General features: G+C 35.3%; 1 protein-coding gene across 4 annotated transcripts in view; it reads left to right on the top strand.

Moving 5' to 3' along the window:
- CDH19 (cadherin 19) overlaps positions 1 to 23,388 on the top strand; it is a 136,627-nt gene that overhangs the window by 98,919 nt on the left and 14,320 nt on the right. For 3 of the 4 annotated variants that reach the window (XM_047828706.1, XM_047828705.1, XM_047828707.1), the window contains exon 12: positions 5,267 to 5,388. In XM_047828706.1, coding sequence (XP_047684662.1) covers positions 5,267 to 5,388 — 122 coding nt within the window. Of the gene's footprint in view, positions 1 to 5,266; positions 5,389 to 14,845; positions 14,906 to 23,388 lie in introns of those variants that run through there. The other variant, XM_047828708.1, reaches the window with a different exon arrangement.

Here is a 23,388-nt window from a genome sequence, read left to right as displayed (position 1 = left end):
TCTGACTTCGGCTCAGGTCACGATCTCGTGGTTCGTGAGTTTGAGCCTCACATCGAGCTCTGCGCTGACAGCTCAGAGCCTGGAGCCTGCTTCAGATGCTGTGTCTCCCTCTCTCTGCTCCTCCCCGGTTCATGCTCTCTCTCACTCTCGCTCTCAAAAATAAATAAACATAAAAAAATAACGCAGTTTAATTACAAAGTTATTTCAATTACTCAAACATGGGGTTTAAGTCTGTTTGTGTTGTACGACTTCCTCAAGGCCACCTACTGATCATCTCCATCAGTATGTTAGCCAAATTCTCCTTTGATACTGATTCTGACCGTTCTCTGAGGTTTGCTCATCTCATTCTGTACTGTTGTTTCGGCCATTTGTTGTTTCATTTGTTGATGAAAGCATGTGTGGTTGGTAATTGATAGGCTGGTCATTGAAATGTGCAGTACAGTCATTAAAAGGGAGTTTGGAGGATGAATAATTTTTTGAATAGATTTTAAAGAACATTGTCTTATTGGGCAAAAGTATATTAAAACATATTTTTTTAAATAAATTTGCTCTTGGAACATTAAAGTCAGAACCTATTCATATCATAATAATTGTTTTATGTTTGAAGATGCGACATAAAATACATGTGACATTTCAAAACAATAAGTTAGTGTGGGCTTGAAAACATTTTAATTCTGTTGAGGAAAAGCAAGTAAATAGGGTTTCAAATAAATTCAGGTAAAAATAGAATAAAACAAGATATTTATTAGATATGTAATTTTAGATATAGAAATTCATAAAATATGATTAGATCAACATTGAAAGCTGATCACTTGATGCAAAAAGTACCAATTTATTTAGTAAATTTTTACACTTAAAATTTTGTGGATCATAGAATATTGTATTAAAACAAATAATTATAAATAAAAGAAGATTAAAGTGCAGTCAAGGAAAACAAAGTTGTAAATGCCTGTGAAAGGCAAACTGAATATAAACTGAATATATTTATTTTACACAGAATTTAATACTTAGAAGTTAATCACTGTTTCAGAAATAAGTGATTAGAAATGTTATCAAGAACAGGAATTATACAGTTCATGCTGATCTGCTCCTGGCATTTTAAATCAGTTTCTTAGACTAATATATATATATATATATATATATATATATATATATATATATATATATTTTTTTTTTTTTTTTAGATAAAAGAGACTTGATATCCCCACTGTTATTTTTATTATAAAGCTAAAAAGTTACACGATTGGGAGTAAAATGTCAAAATAAAATATAATTAGATAAACCTTTGCAGAACCCCAAAGTTAGTGTATATTTAATTCATCCTTCAAGACGTGTTTGAATATTTTTTTCATTTTTTTCATTATCCAGAAGGAACTTTATAACCCCAAGTAACCAATTATCACATACTTTTTCTCTCTCTCTGGCATTTTTTTCTTACTCCACGCAAACACATGTTACACAATTTTGGAGAAAATGTTCATAGGTGCCAAATTCTTATCAATCTAAAAACAACTGTTTGACCATATAAGTCTCCACAGTAATATGAACAGAACACCTGAATGTTGGAAAACCGGGAAGTCACAAAATCGTTACTGAGAACATTTGCTGGGCAAGGTATACAGCATAAAGCTTACAATGTAACAGTTACACTGATTATAGGAAAGAGATGTTCCATTTTAACATTTGTTTTCCCAGCAAATGAAGGTCATTGTGCTTAGTCTCTTTCCTGGAAACATTCCCAAATTAAGCACCAAGCTATTTATCAGTATGCCAGCTAAGTGAATAAAAGTCCTAACTACTCTTAAATGAACTTATGAATATATATATATAATAGTAGTTATACCAATTATGCCAATTTTGTAGTTATACCAATTTTAAACCTAAGTTTAAACTGATTTTCCAGGAAAAAAAGATAAAAACCTTAAATGAATTTCTTACTACTTTAAAAAAAATGTAGCAGAAGTAGTTTTTCTGTTTTACTTAAACAAAAATTTGTTCTGTGGCTATATATATTACATGTTTAAGCTATAAAAAAATGTAAGCTCTATTTTTTTAAGTTTATTTATTTATTTTGAGAGAGAGAGTGAGAGTGAGAGAGAGAGCGAGCCCAAGCCGGGGAAGGGCAGAGAGAGAGGGAGAGAGAATCCTAAGCAGGCTCTGCACCGTCAGTTCTGAGCCCAAGGAAGGGCTAGATTCCATCAGCCATGAGACATTGACCTGAGCTGAAATCAGGGGTTGGAAGCTCAACCAGCTGAGCCACCCAAACACCCTAAGCCTTAATCTTTGAATAGTTCTATCTTGAAATATCTAGAAATAACTATATCATAATGTTTATTTATTTTTATCCTGAGCATAACAACAACAGAGAAGAATCTCGGTGATAATTCTTAGGGTAAGCCGTCACCATCCTAAGGTGATAAATGGTAGAGGCTGGATTTTTTGGTATGGCACAAACCTGGCAAATTATAATTTTAATTAATTAGAAGTTACACTTTTTATCATAATTGCAACTGTCATTTATTAGAAGAAATAATTACAGAGTCTCATCCCAATCCAGAAAGCAATCCATCATAACGGAATAGAGAGAAACCAGTTTTATCGTTGAAAAGCATTAAACCAGGAATTTCATGTGCATTAGAGAAATCTGCTGAGATTTCCAAGACTGGAAGAAATTTCGCCCTATTATAGAATCAGACATCATGTTCTCAAGATAACCAAGTACTAGCCTTCAAGTAGGAAGACTTCACATGACGTATCACGCATTGTTCCCTCTATGTTCACCGGGTAGCTGGCATGACCATCTGTGTTTGCTGCCCGGTTTTATCCAAAAGAAAACTAAAATTCTCATACTTTGAGGACAAGAGGGAGTTTTGGACTTGGGTCAAAGCCTTTGCTGAAATTGGTTAGGCTCCTACCCTCCAACAGAAACTGGGAGTGCTATTTTCCTCTATAATTATATTTTAAAGAGTTGGCTCCCACTGCTTACGAAGATAGGCCTGAGTTGTAAAGTTGGCAAGACATTTATTTAATAGCTTTTAAAGGGTTACGTACATTTCAAAGAACACAAAACACCACAGCAAACAAACAAAAACAGAGAACACAAATTACAAGTTTCCTAAAGTAAATACTTTAAGAAGAGGAAAGAGGGAAAGTCTTTCCCGTTATTTTCAACCGGAAGAATTAAGCCTCATTTCTGTTTTTTTAATGTATTTGTCCTTACAGATGACAACTGCAAATATAATGCTTTTCAAATAATTAACATGATATTACAAAGACATTAAAACAACAAAGATACCTTCCTCCCCTTGTTCTTTAATTATAAGTATCTTCCCACAGCATTAAAAAAAACCATTTAAGATAATGATATGCAAATATACAATATATCATGCTGCAATTTGCTTTATTATTATTTCACAAAATGCGGTGTCTATCACTCCTGATTAGTAGATAAATAAAATAATAATATTTAATATTTACTGCTTATGTATATCCTAAGTAATTTTATAAATACTTTATATCTTTTAATTAATCTTTATAACGGTTCTGTAAGGTAAGTTACTAGTATCTTTCTCATTTTGCAGAAAAGCCACTGAGACAGTGGCTTTTTCTCAAATTGAGAATCAAGATTAAAATCTATTTTTATAGCTCACGGACACTGATACATTTATTACCTTAACTCATCCATTTTTAATAAGCACACACAATTCCATAGTATGGTTGTAATTTATTTGTCAATTCCCTTTTGATATGCACTTGGATAATTTCCAGTTATTTGAGATGCAAAAAAAAAATGTAGAATAAGTGAATTGGATCCCCTACTCTTTCTTTGTATGTATTAGTACCTTGGACCATAGCACAGGTTTCCCTAAGGAATTATGGGGTCAAAGATACCTGTAGTTCAACTCTTACCATCTACTACCAGATTAGATTCTGGAAAAGGTTTACATCCTTGTTATTTTTCAGTGCTCCTCCAGCACTGTCTCTGTTTTCCATATTTAACATAGAACCCATGGACTAAGGCATCATTGTCCTCACTGCCGGTGAGCCAGAGTGTTTGTTAATATTGCGATAGAGCAGTGTTTCAAATGTGCACAGTTTTGCCTCCTAATACCTTTGACAATGTCTGAAGTCAACTTTGATTGTCACAACTAGGGGCATGGATGCTACTGGCATTTAGTTAGTGGAGGTCAGAGATGATGCTAAGCACAGGACAGCCCTCTCCCACCCTCACCCCTGCAAGCAGAACTGTCCAGTCCAAAATATCAGCAGTGATGAGGTTGAAGAACCCTGGCATCGATTATTTGTATATTCTCATCCACAAATTTCTGGTTTATGATTATTTCCCCCCATTTTTTTTTATATCGACTGTCGGAATTTGAAAATTAGAGCTATTAAAATTTCACGTTATGACGCAAACATATTTCTAGATCAATGGTGTTTTGTTGTTGTTGTTGTTGTTTTTACTTTTTTGGGGGGGGGCACATTTAAAAATGTATTTAACCATATATTTCCATCCCTTCATAGTTTCTGTATTTCTTGACTCACTTCAGAAAATCTTCCCAATTCAATGCATACATAAAACTTTACCTAGATTTTATTGTAATTATTTTCAAATGTATTTAGATCCTAATTCTTTTTTTTTTTTTTAATACTTGACCAAACAGTGCTATTTAGAGACCTTACTGCTGGCTTTTTAAACTGCCTATTCTACATCAGCTATAACCTTAGGCCAGCCCTTTAACTGTAATTTGTGGAACTAAATTCTCAATGCTTTTATCAGTAAGTTGGGGAGGATTATATATATATATATATATATATATATATATATATATATATATATAATTATATTTAATTTACATTTAATTTAATTTATTAAATTTAATTAATTTAATTTACATTTAATTCTGATATATATATCAGAATTAAATGCATTGATATACATATGTTCAACAGTTGCTAGAGTTAGGAAGGTGTTCCTATACCTGCCCATCTTTTTCACAACTTTTTCTCATCAGCTCTAACTAGAGTCCTTGGCAGGTAAAAGGCACTTGATTAGTATTGGTTGAGTTGAATGTGTTGAGGACATTTTTCCCTCGGCTACTATTGGTAAATATATGATTGATAAATAGATCATGTGCTTGGATGTCTTTTATTCAAGGAAAATAAAAATATACCACCCAGTCTCTAATGCAATTATCATAACCATTTTCCCCCCTAAAGAGAGCATTAACATTCTTTATTTTCATTCTGTTTAATCAATTTGCAGACAATGTGCAACAAATTTCTGCAGTTCCTGTGTATGTCCAAGTTCTTAATATTAATGATCATGCTCCCGAGTTCTCTGAATACTATGACACATACGTTTGTGAAAATGCAGACCCTGGTCAGGTAAGGACTTGCAATAAATTGCTAATGTCTAAACATTGCCATATATTATATATAATAGCTTTTGTCACTATTCCTCCCATTTTGAAATGATAAAAGTAAGTTTTATTTAACTGTATGAATTACATGCTCTTATGTCATAAGTTATGTATAATTTAAATTTCTTTTTAAAAAAATAAAATGTAACCTTCAAGCTTTCCACTTCCAGATTCCTCAAATTTTTGAAAAATCTGCTAACACTGGGAATTCGTAGTAAATCTTTTACATTTTGTCAATGTGATAAAGAAATGTTCTTTTTTTTTGTAATTCTATAAAATAAATAATCACATATTAATTAATTTTTATTTTTTCATTCATCATGGCATAAAGAAACATGATATACAAACATAAACATGAAGAGAAAGTGCTGGGATTTTTCTGTAGCTTATAACTATTATGTCAGACATATCAATCCCCCCAAAAACCTAATTTCAATTTAATTGCTAGCTATGTAAAGAATAGAAAGCATACTTAGTTTGAGATATATCACCGTTACTTCAAAGTCCTTCCCTCCCTCTTTCTTTCTTTTGTTCGTTCGTTCGTTCTTTGCTCGTTTATTTTTACTTCGCTATTTATTTCACATATTTTCTCTTGTGGAACTCGCTCTTATCATTTGCAAAAAGTAGAGCTAAAAACAGATGGTTCTTTGTTTTCAGTTCCACTACACAATAACCTTAAGTATCGTTTGCAACTGTGGGAGCTTATTAAATGTCCTAAAACATTTTTAAAAATGTATAAACTAGTTTTCAGAATACTGAATGTATGTACGTATGTGTACATATGCATGTATATATGTATGTAAGCGATTATATGTATATATATTTACTATATAATCAATTATTTCAGTAGATTCAAATTTATCAACAAAGCTAGTTGAAGACAATTTGGATTTTACAAAGATCGAAATTTTAATTTTCTACCAATAAATAATAATAGCCAACATTATGCTTTATATTCAGATACTTAATATTGTAAGAAATAGGCATATTTTAAGAATTAAGCTTTTCTGAATTGTTATGGATTGTTCAACGGTAACATAAAGGAAATCATTAGTAGCTCTTAAAATGTGTTCTGAAATTTATTTGGCTATGTTTATTTTAGAATATGTTTTATTCCAGAAATAATTCTCGAGTCTTGCCTAAAGCATATCCTAATTTTAAGATAATAATAAAATTATAATAAACATACAAATGAATTTAAACTTTAGCTACTTGTTTTGAATTGGTTAGGATCCAGGGTTTTTGATAAAGTAAAAGGTTAATATAAAACTTTCAGAGAGACCCTGCCCCCAGATCCAGAATCAAACTAACTTAGAAACCTGTGAACGGACAGTATAGTTTAAAACGAATCACAGAAACAGAATGCAAATGATCTGCTTGCTACCCATGACTCCTATAGAAACTGAGTTTAGACATTTCTTTGAACTTGGCGTTATAAATAGATTATATACTTAGAAATTTAACATATCTGCTTTTCTCAGACTTTTCAAACACATCTGTCTAACTGGACACATCAACACACATCATAAACTCAAAATTAAAATAATGTTGGAAATAATATATCTTATAATTTTCTAAATCTCTACATCTTACATTTCCGTATTTAGGATAACTTATATTTTTACAATTATTATAAGCACGATTATAGTTTGTAGTTACTGTAATATAAGTTGTTTAAAGTTTAAATATTTTATGACTTTAAATAAGTGCGCATGTGTTCAGAGTGTCCCCCTGATTAGACAGCTATTTCCAAACTTAAAAAAATAAGCTTCACTTACTGCATTTTCTATACACTTATGTCTATAAATGTCCAGGGTGGTAACTCCACTTACCCAATAAAGCTGCATGTTCATTGATCTCAGCTGGGCTGAGGTGGAGGGGAGATAACACAGTTCACATCACAAGAGACTTGAGACCAGCGCCCCAGCCTTAGGTGATGAACACGTCTAGGGTGATGCTACTTAACTCTGATGATGACACCAGCGCCTTTATTCTAACTCCTCAACTCTTGTTTGTAACAACTGTCATGAGTCACGTTTATAACAACCTTTTCAGTTTTTGCATCATGTGAGAAGATGGAAATACACATTGCTAGTAGGAACTGGCCCCCTCCACCATTGCATTAGAGTTTACTCGTGTCTTTACTCTTTGCCCAGATTCTGGCTCAGAAGCAAGAACTCAGAAGTCAGTACACTTGTAATATTGTGGAATACTCACCTCTTTTGAGAAGAGTATTTGTGGTTTGGTTTCGTTTTTTTTTTTTTTTTTAATTTTTTTTAATGTTTATTTTTGAGACAGAGAGAGACAGAGCATGAACTGGGGAGGTGCAGAGAGGGAGAGGGAAACACAGAATATGAAACTGGCTCCAGGCTCTGAGCTGTTAGCACAGAGCCCAACGCGGGGCTCGAACCCACCGACCGCGAGATCATGACCTGAGCCGAAGTCGGACGCTTAACCGACTGAGCCACCAGGCGCCCCTTGTTTTGTTTTCTACTCACTGCTCAAGGACAGTGGCGCCATGATCACAGGAGGCCCCAGGCATTAGGGCAAAGACGAATTCACAGAAAAGGGCAGAGCAGCTGGAATTCCCTACAGCACAGTTTTCTGACTTCAGTGCTTAAAAATTTCAATGGATTTTCCAATACCGGCACATAGAAGGGTAAAACTCACTGGCCTGGTGTTTAACATTCTCTTTGATTTAGCCACAATTTATCTATCTTGCTTTCTAAAAAAAAAAAAATGTAGATACTTTCCTCTTCATACTCTGAATTGCTTGTCACGCAAAATAGAAATTACAGTTTCTACTTCAGAGTTTTTTTTGTATCAGATCTTCTTTCTGGAATGCCCCTGACTATTCCTATTGGAATTTTAACTGTACTGCAAAAGTGAACTCACATGCCACATAATCAAACTGTTTTAGAGAAACCAAACAGATAAAGATAGGGGAAAGGGAAAAGAGAGACGGAGAAACAAAGAGAAGCAAACCATAAGAGACTCTTTTTTTTTATTTTTTTTAATGTTTATTTATTTCTGAGACAGAGAGAGACAGAGCATGAGAGGGGGAGGGGCAGAGAGAGAGGGAGACACAGAATCTGAAGCAGGCTCCAGGCTCTGAGCTGTCAGCACAGAGCCCGACGTGGGGCTCGAAATCACAAAACACGAGATCATGACCCGAGCTGAAGTCGGTCGCTCAACCGACTCAGCCACCCAGGTGCCCCAAACCATAAGAGACTCTTAACTATAGAGAACCAACCGACAGTTACTGGAGAGAAGGTGGGTGGGGGGTTGGGCTAGATGGGTATTAAGGAGGGTACTTGTGATAAGCACTGGGTGTTATAAGTAAGTAATGAACTACTAAATTCTACTCCTGAAATGAATATTACATAATATGTTAACTAACTAAAATTTAAATGAAGATTTGAGGGGTGCCTGGCTGGGCAGTTGCTTAAGCATCTGGCTCTTGATCTTGGCTCAGGTCATGATCTCTCCGTTTATGAGATCTAGTCCCACACTGGGCTCTGCACTGATAGCGTGGAGCCTACTTGGGATTCTCTCTTTCTCTCTGCTCCTCCCCTCTCAGCTCTCTCTCTCTGCCCCCTTTCTCTAAATAAATAAATAAACTTAAAAAAAACTCTTTAAAAAAAAACTTGAGGGGCGCCTGGGTGGCTCAGTTGGCTGGGCGTCCGACTTCGGCTCAGGTCACGATCTCACAGCCCGTGAGTTCGAGCCCCGCGTCAGGCTCTGGGCTGATGGCTCAGAGCCTGGAGCCTGCTTCCGATTCTGTGTCTCCCTCTCTCTCTGCCCTTCCCCCGTTCATGCTCTCTCTGTGTCTCAAAAATAAATAAACGTTAAAAAAAATTAAAAAAAAAAAAAAAAAACTTGAAATACTAAAATAAATAAATAAATAAATAAATAAATAAAATACAAATAAGTATATATTTACAATGTCCCAGACATGATTCTAGCAACATCATAAACATTAAACCAATCCTCAAAAACTTGAAAAAATGTGAGGGAAATATATCATTTTCCAGGTGAAGGGGCCCAGAGAAGTTGTTACTTCCTAAGAGAGAGAGATTTTATCCCAAGTGTTGGCATCAGAATAGATGCATAGAACCATTATATTTTGTTGCCTCTCTATTCCTAGTTTGAATAGACCTTATATATTTGTGCAATGTGTCATCTCTAGTTTAGCATGTTTCCTGGATTCCAAGATACTTGTGAACAGTGAGTGAGTTTATTTTTGTATTCTCGACAACATGCAGTGTGGGTCCCAATAATAACTACTTGAATAAATGAACAAAGCAGGAAGACAATAGTTCTTGAAGTAAAGAGTATTTTTTCCATAATTCTCTGGGGATATACATTTGAATTTATTAGCCTTGCATAGTATGTTTAAGACGTTGCAGTATGATGAGATCCCTTTAGGAAAGAGTATGGACAGAGTCAAGAATCAGTCTAAAGACTGAAACCTGAATGATCCAATACTGGTGTTTGGGGGTCGGGACGCACTAGAAAATGAAATTTGCAAGGAGCAAACCAGGAAAATATGATAACATCGAAACCAAAAAAAAAAGTGTTCTAAGGAGGAAAGGGTTATAACCTGTTTTATTTTCTGCTTACAGTTCAGGTAAAAGCAGAAAAGAAAAGACCCCATTGAATTTAACAGTAGAGATTTTAGACTTACTAGAACATTTGTAGTCAATATTTGTCACGTGCCTAATGACACCCAGGAAGAAAATATAAAGTGAGAGTATGAAAGAACATAGGGCAGAGCCTTTGGGAATGGCAATTTTGAAGAATTCAGTAAAGAAAGAGAAGACAGCAAAGTAGACTGAGTAGGCGTGACCCGTCATGTAGGAAAGAAACAAGACTGTTGATGCAGAGGTGCATGAATGCAACATTTTTTGAGGAGGAAGTGTCAGTAGACTTCATTCCCACTATTCTAGGAAAGAAAAAAAAATCATCCTCATAGTTTACCATATGGTCAAATTTATTCTTTAAAAATATGTAATTTGTATAAGTAACTCACAGCTCTATAAATAAAATGACAGTGCAAAATAACTGTATTAAAATGTGGCAAAGAGAAATCTCACTGGATGCTTGTTAGGAATGGCAAATCATGACAGGATTTAATGGTAAATCATATTACTGCAATAAAGGCCAAGACTATTGGAAAAGGGGAGACAGATGCACTTAACTTTGAAACAAAACGCAGGAGAGTTTTTAACACTGGGCTGAGTCAGTGAAGAGAAGGACTAGGGGACACATTGGGGGAAGGGGAGGTTGGCCCATGTGATTAGGCCATCTGTGTAATTGGCTCTTACAGAAGTTAACTTCCCACGCTCCCATAGAGACTGAGAGATAGGGGTCCTATCTTAATGGATGTCTACATTTCAAAGGGATGGTTTTCAGGGTGTTAAGAAAGACCAGCCTGATTTCTAAAATTGGAAGTTTGGGAGAAGATTTATCTACATTACTAAGGGGCAGAGAAAGAATTTGCAAAAAGAAAGAATCTATTGTAATTGGTCTAGGAAAATGGAGGGCAGGAGCCCCTAGTCAGGAAGAAATGTGTCAAAAATTGAGTCAGGCTGAAGGCAATGCTATGGTCCTCTTGGTCAATGTTAACAAAATATAAACATGATAAATATGCATTGGTGGGTATGTAATACTTCAAGAAATTTAAAATATCTTTCATAGCTCATATTTTTGTTGAAGAAAGAATGGCTATATTCTTTCCTCCATGATTGCAAAGCATTTAATCTTTAGATTTATAAACAGCAAATATAATAATCACTCTAGTTAAAGAAAATTTCCATTGCATTTCCGTCCTTCCGGTTACATTTAGATACATTCTGCCTTCAGTAGTTTTCCATTTGCAGGATAAATCAAGTAGATTTTGGTGCAAAACACTTATAAAAGACGAAAAACTACTGTCCTGTTTATTTTTAGCAAAAGAGAACGGCCCAGATTCTTATCACAAAATATCGTGTGATGAAGTCCTTCCTGTTGAATGACTAAAAGGATGATTACTATATTTTCCCTTTATCCTTAAATTCATATTGTTCATTTGCTGATTCTTGATTTTGAGAATATTCATCTGTTTTATCTTCATCTGACGACTCAGTCTCAAACACTCTTTTTTAATACGTGATCAGTTTCTCCATCGTCTTGGGTCTATAGTGCTGGTTTCTGCTTTTGGGTTTCATCTATTCACAAATTACTGTGAGATGACTTCCTCTGTCAGTTTTTTCCCTCTGTCATTATAAATGTAAAAGGAAGCATTTCGAATTTTCAACTGTTTTTAAAGAAAAAATAAAATCAAACTAAGAAGATAGTGTATAAGTTTTTTGATGCCTTTTTGAGTGATGATGTAAATAAGCAATTTAAAGAGCAGGAAGGAGAGAATGATACAATGGGGAAGATTTATTTCATTATTATATCATCCTTCCAGGCCATTCATCTTGCAAGTTACATGTAAGTCTTTTAAAAGCACATTAGATTAGGAAATATTTACAAGTAATGATGAAATGATTTGCAAAGATGATGAAATAGCAAGATGTCCAAGGCATCAAAAGGATCACTAAGTTCCTTTAATGCATTCTTGATTTATAAAAGTGTCCAATGTACCCCTTCAGTAATGGAAGGTAATATTAGTTATTTATTTCATAATAAGTTAATGTTTCCTTATTATTAGGAACAGTTCTAAATGAAAAAAAAATGAAATACCAATCTTTAAAAACTAAGTAGAACTGCTAAACAAGAAACTCGAATGCTAATTTTTGATGCAACTTGAAAGGTATGTTGAGAGTTGAACTCTGTGGAGGAAGAAATATGTCTGACGGATGTAGCGGCATGGAATTCTTATGTGACTTGCTAGGGGTTAAATGCTATATGGGAAATCTACGACGTGCTATACTTTTTTATAATTTTACAGATGTGTAAAAGTTTGGTAACATTTTCAACATCATGTAGTTTAGGAGAGATTGAGCAAGGATTATAATTTGTGTCTGTGTCCAAGAATGATGCTTCTTTTAATGATGCCCAGATAATTATAGAGACTAGCTATCCTTAGATTATTTGCACAATACAAAAACCAATAGAAAACACGTGGTTTTCTAAAAAAAATTCTGTACTAATAAATAATTACCTCCAATTTTAATGACAAAAATAAATGTGAAATCAATACAACTGAATCTCGGCTCCTTTCTAGGATATGCATAGTTCAAACACAGAAAAAATGACACTGGTCATTTCATAATCAGTTCCCTTTAAGGAGGAAGGCCAAGAATCATCAAAGAAGTCAGGAAACTCCTATGTGTCACTATTGAATTTAGAAACTTGTCCAAAGTCTTTAAGTACCTGAGAGAATGATACACAGCATGTCTACTTGCAATGGTCCTCCACTCAAATCTAAGGGGAAGCCAAAGCACCCCCCCCACATTGCTACACACGCTGTGGTTTATAAATTGAAATCAATGTACAGATTACGAGGGCTGCCGATATGTCCAACAGTACCATAGATATTTTCTTCTTAACACATGGTGGGTGATGCCTTATTTAATAATGTGGGTGTTAGGGCGCTTATGGCTCCTGAATTGTCATCGTTTGTGCCACGTTTACTCAGACATTACATGTGGAATCGATTGAGTTGGGCTCACATTTCTTGTTTGAAATTGACTTGGTAGGCTTCCTTCAAGTACAATCGAAGCCAAGCACCTAAGATCAATACGTACCTCCTTCTTTCAAAAGTGCTCTTAATCTCTTACTTGTTCCTAAAAAATCAGATAGCAATGTGCGAAACTTACAACTTAATGGAGTAAGCTCTCAAAAAATATTTGCTTTAACAGATAATAAAGCATATCCTGTGTAACTGAAATGATTTGTATGCAGACAACATAATTATTTTTAATTTAATAGTGTTGATAAGCAAAATATTAGAAGCATTCAGTTTATTTTTTTTATTATTTTTGACGTTTATTTATTTTTGAGAGACAGAGACAGATCATGAGGAGGGGAGGGGCAGAGAGAGGGAGACACAGAATCCGAAGCAGACTCCAGGATCTGACTGTCAGCACAGAGCCTGGCACGGGGCTCGAACCCACAAACCGTGAGATCATAACCTCAGCCGATGTCAGGAGATTAACCAACTGAACCACCCAGGCACCCCAGCAGAGGAAATGCATTTTGCTCTATTTAAAAATAATAAAGAGTTGATTAATAAAGTAAGAAAGCAGCTACACCATCAAAACACAAGTTGGAAAATATACGTCATATAGTATGAATTCTTGACTAAGCCAAGGAAAGACGCAGGAGCAGAATGTACTTCTCCAGATTGCAAACAGGAAATTGGGGTGTGGAGGCAGACAGGAAAGAATCTCTTCTCTGGACTCAGGAATGAGAAAGTGAATCGAACACAAAGAAAAAAAGGAACCATCTATGATGTACCTCCTGACCTGAGATACCCCTAAGTAACTTCCAAAAAAAAAGGTGGGCTAGAATGAAATATGGAGAACATAAAATTTGGAAAATGGAAAATTTGGAAAATTATGAGGAGGTAACCTCATAATAGCAAAAAAGTAGATAACCTCATAATAGCAAAATCTCAGGGAGACTTTGTGCCAACAAAGATGGAATGTGGTGTGAATTTGTTTACATTAAACATCCCAAAGTGAAGTTCCCTCTTTCTTCTCCCACTCTCTCCTTCCCCTCAACACTCTTCACCAAAGAGCAGGCCTCTGTGATGGTCAAAAATCCCCACACGGTATAGTTTAGAGAAGGCACACCTGTGCTCACCTATGTGTACACACATACACACGTGGAAACGAAACAACAAGATGTAAGCAATCTACATCACAAAGAGAATTATAAATGGACCAAGAATGGTACGACAAACAGATCTTCAGGCGTTCGTATCAGTTTCTGTGTACTTTAGACATGACCCATTAGTCTTTGGTTGCTTTCATCGTTTCTGGTACAGCAATACGTTCTAGGCTCCGCCATTTATTAATTTATTGCTTTGTAGCTTCACAGTCATCCTTCAGTACCTGCTTAAAAAGTACCTGCGCTGTGATAGTGCGATAACAAATTGGTCCCTTTAGAGCATTTCTTTTATTGTGAATGCAACATTGAGCCTTGTCAAAGGAGGGCACTGAATGAATGAACACCGCAGAAGAAAAAGGGCTGCTCTTCCTGGCTCCCGTGTACAGGATGTTTGAGTTTCCCTCTCTCATGCTGCACAGTTGGCTTTGTCCAGCCACAAGTATAGTCCCAAAGGTCCCGAAGGTATATTCCCTCAGCAACCATACAAGTCTTTCCCAGGCCTGATGAGTTCTCTGCCGCCCTCCCAGCGCGGATGCCGTGAGCTCTAGACCTTGCACCTGCAGTGACCTCCCGGCTTTTTCTGCATTTCTGTCCACCAGCATACGTGTACCCTGGAGGTTTGTTCTGCTTGCCTGGAGAATGTGGACTAGCTCTGGCCTCGGCCACCCAGTGAACTCCTTTGTCCTGAAAGCAAGACGCTGTAAGCATACATTCTCCAAGGAGACCTAAAGCTTGTTTTGGAGACAGCCTCCCTTCCATACTTGTCCGTCTGGATAATTTCACTGAACTTCCAAGGACCCTTTAGAGTTATTCTACCTTTATAGTTACTCTCGTATGGTAGCTTAATTATTCTTTAAATTAATCTTTCTCCTTTTAAGTTGCTGTGTGCTTCCTGTCCCTCAATTGGACCCAGACTGATACTTAAGCTCGTCTTTTTATATTTCCTGCCTCAGATTCGGAAGCAGTCATTTTCCTAAGATTTTGTGATATTGCAGTGGAGTGTTGCAGAACATACAGATAGAATGGGCAGTAAGTAAAGCTGAGATACCCACCCCAGAAAATCAAGAAAAATCCTGCTTCCTCTTCCTCTCTTGCTCTCACTACGTAGCTCCCCTATCCTCGGTCTTTCAACAATGTGGAAGATCACTCTAAAGGAAACTCTCCCACTGTTTGCTCTTTCTTTGTTCACTTGCTTCAGTTATTTAAAATCATGTACTTTCGAGGGACACAGATATAACTTTCAGAGGGCTTTCTTTAATTAGAACTTTTATAAGTATTCAGAGGTAAATAATTTTTGCTCAAATTGCAAATCATAAGCCCACCCATCATTCATGAGTTGGGATAGTTCTGTCATACGTATGTGCATGTGTGCATAGAGGCATATGTATATGTATGAAGCTATGCAACACCGTGGCAAATGATGCTTTTTTTTAACCAAATACTTTGAATTTCTAATACAGACATGCATCCTAGGAGTAATCCAGAACTCATTACCTTAAATATGATTGAATTAATGCGGACAATATTTATTTATTTAAGTTTATTTACTTAGAGAGAGAGGGAGGAGAGAGCACACGGGGGGAGGGACAGGGAGAGAAGAGAGAGAGAGAGAATCCTAAGCACGCTCCACACTGTCAGTGCAGACCCCGACGTGGGTCTCAATCCCAAGAACGGTGAGATCGTGACCTGAGCCGAAACCAAGAGACAGATGCTCATCTGACAGAGTGACCCAGGTGCCCCTAATATGGACAATATTTAAAGGTGACAATACCAAAAAGAGGCAAACAACGATTTTAAACATCAGAAGTGTCAGAGAAGACCGAGGATGCCAAAACAAATGCAATAAAAAATATAATGCTTGAAAGCAGTGTCGAATTTAGTAAGTCTTTTTAATGACCAATAATTATATTCATAAACTCTATACCTTTTTCTTGAGATCAGTAAATTTTAATGAAATATAAAGCCAAAATATAGATGGGGAAATAACTACTTGCAAAAACCTGAAAAAGTCATTCTGTTATTATTATACACTAGCGCTTGCTGGTTGATAAGAAATCATCTTGTTTAACAGCTGGTTCCTTGGTATTGATGTAGTAAGTGATCTTTCAGAAATACTATGAGTGAGCTTGCCAGTGAAGAAATATTCACCTCCATTATACCCATTATAGATGACACCTTCATTATTTCTGAAAGTGAATTTTCTCTAGTATATGTTGATCCTACTGTGTTTACCCAAATCATTTTCTATAATTTGCTTTTCCTAAAAATTGCATAATTTTTATTTGTTATCAAGTACTGAATTCTATTAGTCCTTTAAAATAGAATGTCTACTGCTTATATCCATCAAGAGTGAGCATTTTTAATAAATTGATTTATAGAAAACATATTTATGAAATTATTTATGGGTATAGAAATACAAACAAAGTAAGTAGGTGAAAATGAGTATAAAATAAAATGTGCACATGTAAATGATCTTACTGAAGTTAGGAATAACAACCAAAGTAAAAGTTGTTTGGGGATGCCAATTATCCAATAAAGCACCTTAAACCCAATAAAGGAAAATCAGTCTTTCTTTTTTTTTTTATTATTTAATGTTTACTTATTTTGGGGAGAGACAAGAGTGTGAGTGCGGGAGAGACAGAGAGAGAGGGAAATAGAATCTGAAGCAGACTCTAGGCTCTGAGCTGTCAGCACAGAGCCCGGTGCAGGGCTCAAACCCACGAACCGCGAGATCATGAACGGAGCTGAAGTTGGATGCTTAACCGACCAAGCCACCCAGGCACCCTGAGGAAAGCAGCCTTTCAACTGGCTCCTAGATTAGTAGAACAACCAGATTAATGAGTCTTTAAATCACACAATTTAAGGCAATTAGATGCCAGAATAACAGATAAGTTATTCTCTAAAAGCAACATTCTCCCTCATCACCTTCATTTTGGCACCAAAATTATCAGATTTTTTAAATTTGTATTTACAAATAATTAGGGTGAGACACTTTGAATTGTGACACTTGTTTTTTAAAGCTTGTGATGTGACTATATGTGTGAGACTTTATAAGATTGTCCATGAGCTAAGCTGGTTCACTTTTATAATATAAATCTATGAATAAGTGGGTAGGGCAAAAGTGTAGCATTTTAAAAACTTAAAAATTTTCCAAATGCATTTCAGTGAGGATCAGTATGTCTTAAATCAATGTTCTATTATATACAATACTGTTTTAGAATTATTTTAGATAGGATTTTGCTTGTTTCTTCCCCAAATTTTAATTTCCTTTCTTTTTTAAACTCCAAATAGTAATTTCTTAATGACAAATTTATTTGGGAATGTTGGAGATTGACTGCTTGACTTCATTAGAATATTAGAAAACTAAACAATAAGTCACTTTTTTCTACTTAGTTATCATTCTTGGCACCAAAGTGATCAGAGTTCAGGAAAAGATAGGCATTTGGTCTTTCTCTTTCTCTCTCTCTCTCGCTCTCTCTTTCTTTTTTTTTTTTCTAGTGATATTATCTACTAAACCTTTAATGTAGTCTTAATCAATACAAAGCACACAGCTTTCCAATGATAACTGAATGTATCTGTGTGAATTTGATGAATTTGCCTCTTTACCATTTGAGAAAAATTGACAGAATAGGAAAATAATTTTCCTCCCCTTATTTGTTCTTTAAATGTTCCCCTTGTTTTTCATCTGTCTGGTTTTGTCCCAATGTTTAGAGAGACAAAGGGTACTTTAGAGAGGAATGCAATGAACATTTGCTTTCTGGTATTAATTTGGGGGCATTTCGTGGGCTAATTGGTATTCTTCATTATTGTCTAAAAATCACGTATGTAGAAAACCGTAGTTTTTAATTCAGATATGTTTCCCCTCGTGTGGGAGTGAAACCTCAAAAACAACAGTAAACAACAATGGCAGAAAGATTGCCTGATATAATAGCAAGAGAATTTTACTAGCTCACACACTCCCCAGATTAGATGATGATCTCACCACACTGACTACCGATTTCCTCATTTCATTTGAAAAAAAAAAAAAACGTACATTGGCCCTATAATTCCTATCGTGTAAGGAGTTAGTAAGGATAAAATATTATTAAGTCACAAAATGGGTAGCATTGGCCTTTGTTACAAATAATTTTGTTACTATTAAAATGAACAGTTAAGAGTAGTTTTAGAAGTTCTTAACTTGGGGCTCATTTCCCTTCTAAAGAGATTCTAAATGAGCTGTAAGGTGTCTGTGCACATGTGACATTACCCAGAAACAAAACTGCCAATGCGGATTGCTAGGTGAGGGTGCGAACAGATTAATAGTGTTTCATTCCAGGCTTAAAGGAATCCGTTATTTATAAACTAAACGTTAAAATGTTACAAATTTCAATATAAACATTATTGTGGTTGGTTTGGTTTTGTTTATTGGAGTTTTGATTTTGTCAGATTCTTGATTTTTTTTTGATTGGTTTGAAACAGATTAAGTTGTTGCTTTTTAAATCTTTGGAGCAATAGCTCAATAAACTGCATTTGCCATTTTTTTTTCCTTAAAGTAATTAAATACTTTTTTTGTTGACCAGATTATTTATTTGTAGTACAAGAAAAAATGAAGCCTTTGAGTATGCTAATGAAAACAAACGAAATAATAATTAAATCAATAGGGGTACAGAAAACCCATATTTTATAATACAATATTTGTGTGTTCTAAAAAATGTGGAAATCTGGATAACGTGAACACTATTGCAGAGAAAATGCATAGATACATATAAATTCTCTAGTCTTTTCAACCAATTTTACTGAGCCAATTAGATATTCATAGGAAAGAAATAGAAAAATCCACCTAAACCTCATACCTTATACAAAAGTTATTTCAAAATGTGTCATACATTTATATGTACACCTAAAGCTGTAAAACTTTTAGAAAGAAGTAAACACATGAAAAAACTATTCTCTATGGCTACACAGAGTTCTTAGATTTAGCACCAAAGGCCCAATCCATAAGAAAAAAAAAAAGTATTGACTTTGTAATAATTTTAAAAAATGTGGAAATCCCTGTTAAAAGGATTAAAAAAACAATCTACAGATTGGAAGAAAATATTTGGAAACCAAAGATTACTCAATGGATTTATATCCGGACTATACAAATAACTCTTAAAACTCATCAGTAAAAAATTAAATAACACAATTATAAAATAGGCAAAAGACATGACAAGACATTTCCCTGAGAGGTTATACGGAAAGCAAAAAAGCACATGAAAAGATGTTGACCATCATTAGTTATCTGGACAATGGAGTTAAAAATTAAAATGAGATGTTACTACACACTGACCAGAATGGCTACAAAAACAACACCAGGTGACATCATCTAATGCTGGGAGGTGAGGGGGTGGACGTAAAAAGTAAATTATAGTTTGACAGTTTATTATAAAACTGAGCATGTACTTACCGTACAATCTAATAATCACACATTTGGGCGGAATGTGGCACACGTCAGAGAAATACTGACATTTACATAAAAATATTCATGGCAACTCTTTTCATAATACAGCCGAAACTGGAAATAATCTACATGTCAGTTACCCGGAGAACGATTAAATAAAGTGTGATACATCCAGAAAATGGAATACTACCTGGCCATAAAAAGGAACAGATAATGAATACATGCAGAGCACAATGGATCTCAAGGGCATTATGTTTCATGAAAAAGGCAATACCCTAAACCTTATGTGCTTTATGATTCCATTTCCTCCAAAAGGAAGGAGTGGGGGTGTGTGACAAGAAAGAGGGCTATGAAGGAGTTCACCTGTGGTGACGAAACTCTTCTGTATCCTGATTGGGTGTGGTGACACTGGTCTTTACATGAGATCAAACTGTTTGAGTTACACTCATGCCAACACACACATGCACAGGTACATGGAGGAACTGACGAAATTTTCGGTGAAAACCGACGAAATTTTCTCTTTAACAATATTGTACCCATCTGAATTTCCAGGAATTGAAATTGTACTACAGTTATGGAAGCTGTAACCATTGGGTTCACTGAAACAAGTATTTAAAATACTCTATGCAGGGCGCCTGGGTGGCTCAGTCGGTTAAGTGTCTGACTTCGGCTCAGGTCATAATCTCGTGGTCCGTGGGTTCGAGCCCCACGTCGGGCTATGTGCTGACAGCTCAGAGCCTGGAGCCTATTTTGGATTCTGTGTCTCCCTCTTTCTCTGACCCTCCCCTGTTCATGCTCTCTCTCTGTCTCAAAAATAAATAAATGTTAAAAAAAAATTAAAAAAAATACTCTGCACTGATTTTGAAATTTTCTGAGAATCTACAGTTATTTCAAAATGAAACTTAAAAATCATTTGCTGGAATGAAAGATAATAAAAGACAAAAGAAATGATGTAAGAAAAATAACAAGAGTTTCAAAGAATAATCATTAATATTATTGAGAATACTTGAGGCCAAGAAATCCACGAAGTTGAATAATATCAAAATTATAAATTACAACTCATCCCTATGCTATATAAACTTTCCCAAAGCATCCAAAACAAGGGAGCCTCCTCAGGTTACTTTAAATAGCTTTACATATAGTAAAAAAAAAAAAAAAATGACAGAATTAAATACCTGCAAACATAAAATCAAACACAAAACAGTTATTAAGAATACGGCTGTCTGTAAGCATTATATGTTGAATTGCAATTAAAAACAATTTATTAATGTATTAAGTGCTGATATACAGCACAGAAACGATATCCTTAGGAAAATAACAAAAAAATTAGATCTATGAATATTTTCCATTATATCAATATCTCAAAGGAACAAAAAGATACACACCAACTTTTCATTTGATGATGCTAAGAAGCCCTTTGATAAAATTAAACTTAAATTCTGGGTAATGAAATGCAGCCATAATAAGTATCGTAAGAAAAAAAAATGATAAAACTAACACTCAAATCAATAGTCAAGATCTCAATATTGAAACAAGTTGGGTACCATACTTTAAAACAATGATGGAGGGGCACCTGGGTGGCTCAGTCGGTTAAGCGTCCGACTTCAGCCAGGTCACGATCTCGCGGTCTGTGAGTTTGAGCCCTGCGTCAGGCTCTGGGCTGATGGCTCAGAGCCTGGAGCCTGCTTCCGATTCTGTGTCTCCCTCTCTCTCTGCCCCTCCCCTGTTCATGCTCTGTCTCTCTCTGTCTCAAGAATAAATAAACGTTAAAAAAAATTTAAACTGATGGAGAAGAAATTTCTGCTTTCACACTGTGATTTTTCATAGTGTTCTGAACCTCAGGTCCATACAATAATATGTAAAATATATTTTAAAAATTACTGAAAAGAAGGACATTTGTTTGAGGAAGTGAGATCTAGTGCAGGACTGTAAGGAAATATGGTGGACTTTTAAGCACTTGAAGTCATATTTAAAAATGTAAAATCGGAGAGTTGCCGTTCAGCCTGTATAAAGTGTTGGTTATACAAGTTGAGTAAGTCTGTGCCTGTAGTTAACAATGTGGTGTTGTGTACTTAAAAATTTTTAAGAGCATAGATCTTAACAATGTTCTTAGCAAATTAAAGTTTCAAAATTAAAAAAAAACAGACAGAAATAACTCACTGCGTATTTCTATGATATATACCGAATGCTATCATTTTCACAGGTAATGAATTAAAAATCATTAAGGAAATATTTTATGTGTTTTCTCATAGTGTGAAGATCATTCTTGGTCTTATTTCCCACAGGCTTAATTTCTGGACAAGATGACAAATTAAAAAGTGTCTATGTGCTTTGGATAGGTCATCCATATATTGTAGAAAATCAAAATGCCAGAATAGGTGCCCTCGATTCTGGAGAAAATCAGGCATTTCCTTGATGATCCACATGGTTCTGTTTTTGTTCTTGGTGTGTAAATGCCCAGGGTGGGGAGCAGAGGAGGGAGAGAATACTCAGTAGTTTGCACAATATGAATATAATAAATGAGCTGGCATTAGGGCAATTTGCCTTTCCTGTTTGGTGGAAATAGTTCTAATTTTTCAAATTAATGATTCCCATTATCTTGACTGATACGAAATATCTTTTTGAGAAGTAAAGTATAATTATCAGTGATGTTAGATTCTTTTATATCAATATTCTGTCTAATGTAAAGACATGTCTCCATGTAAAAACTTTCTGCTGCCTAAATTTCCATGATCCTACATTATAATCTGGTTTTCTTCTCACCTTCCTTTCTTTCTTGTGTCCCGTCCTTTTAGTTTTTTTTTTTTAAGATCACTCTTTCATGATAACTTCTAGATCTTTATGCCTGTTCTTTCTCCTATATTTCAAGCTGAATGCCCAGTTAACTAGAGAGTTCTGCTTGTATGTCCTAAGGTTACACCACATTTTCTTCTAAGCCTGCCCTGTTTTTTTCAATATCGCTTGCCAAATTACCATAACTCACCAAATTGTGCAGGACAGATGGACGTGTGGACATCATCCTTAATTCATTCTGGTCGTTTCTTCTTCATATTTAATCTGTCATTAATTCTGTTGATTCTATCCCCTGAGTACCTCCGTACTTTAGCCTCACTCTTTCTACCCTACCAGAGACCTAGCATACCTTCTGGAGTGAATCATGGATGGTTCTGCTGAAGGACCGTCCTATAAAATCAAATTTCTCTTCCAGTCTCACGGCTCACATGCAGGGATACACCACAGTTGTTGCTGTTATCAGTTAAGTCTGAGAGCATGGAGACAATTTCCATGGCAGTTTTTAGTGGTGGGGAAATAGTCAGAAGAATACATCGTACGCCCTGTTGGAAAAGGTGAAATGTTACGTTGATGATGTCAACATTCCCTATGGGAAAGTTGGAGTCTGGGAAACCTTCACCTGAGAGCATGCTGTTACCATCTTCAGTTTAGGCAAACACTTCAGCAATCTCCATATAATTTCTCATTTAAAATAACACGTTCTGTAACTGTGGATGTTATTGTCTTTATGTATCACATCAGGAGGTTTTGAATACAAACCAAATGCTCCCCTGGATCATGGCAACAGCTTGTTAACGAGGTTCCCTATTTCCAGATCCACACTAAAGGTGTCTTCAGAATGAACATTCTAAAATGCAGAAATTTCCCAAACATTTGGATCATGGGATCTCAGATAAAAAAATAAAATCTTTTTTTTTTCCAATTTATAAC

This window comes from Prionailurus viverrinus, chromosome D3 (genome assembly GCF_022837055.1).
Source record: "Prionailurus viverrinus isolate Anna chromosome D3, UM_Priviv_1.0, whole genome shotgun sequence".
Classification (NCBI taxonomy): Eukaryota; Metazoa; Chordata; class Mammalia; order Carnivora; family Felidae; genus Prionailurus; species Prionailurus viverrinus.
Note: the sequence above shows the minus strand (reverse complement) of the source record. Positions and strands in the feature narration are given on the sequence as shown.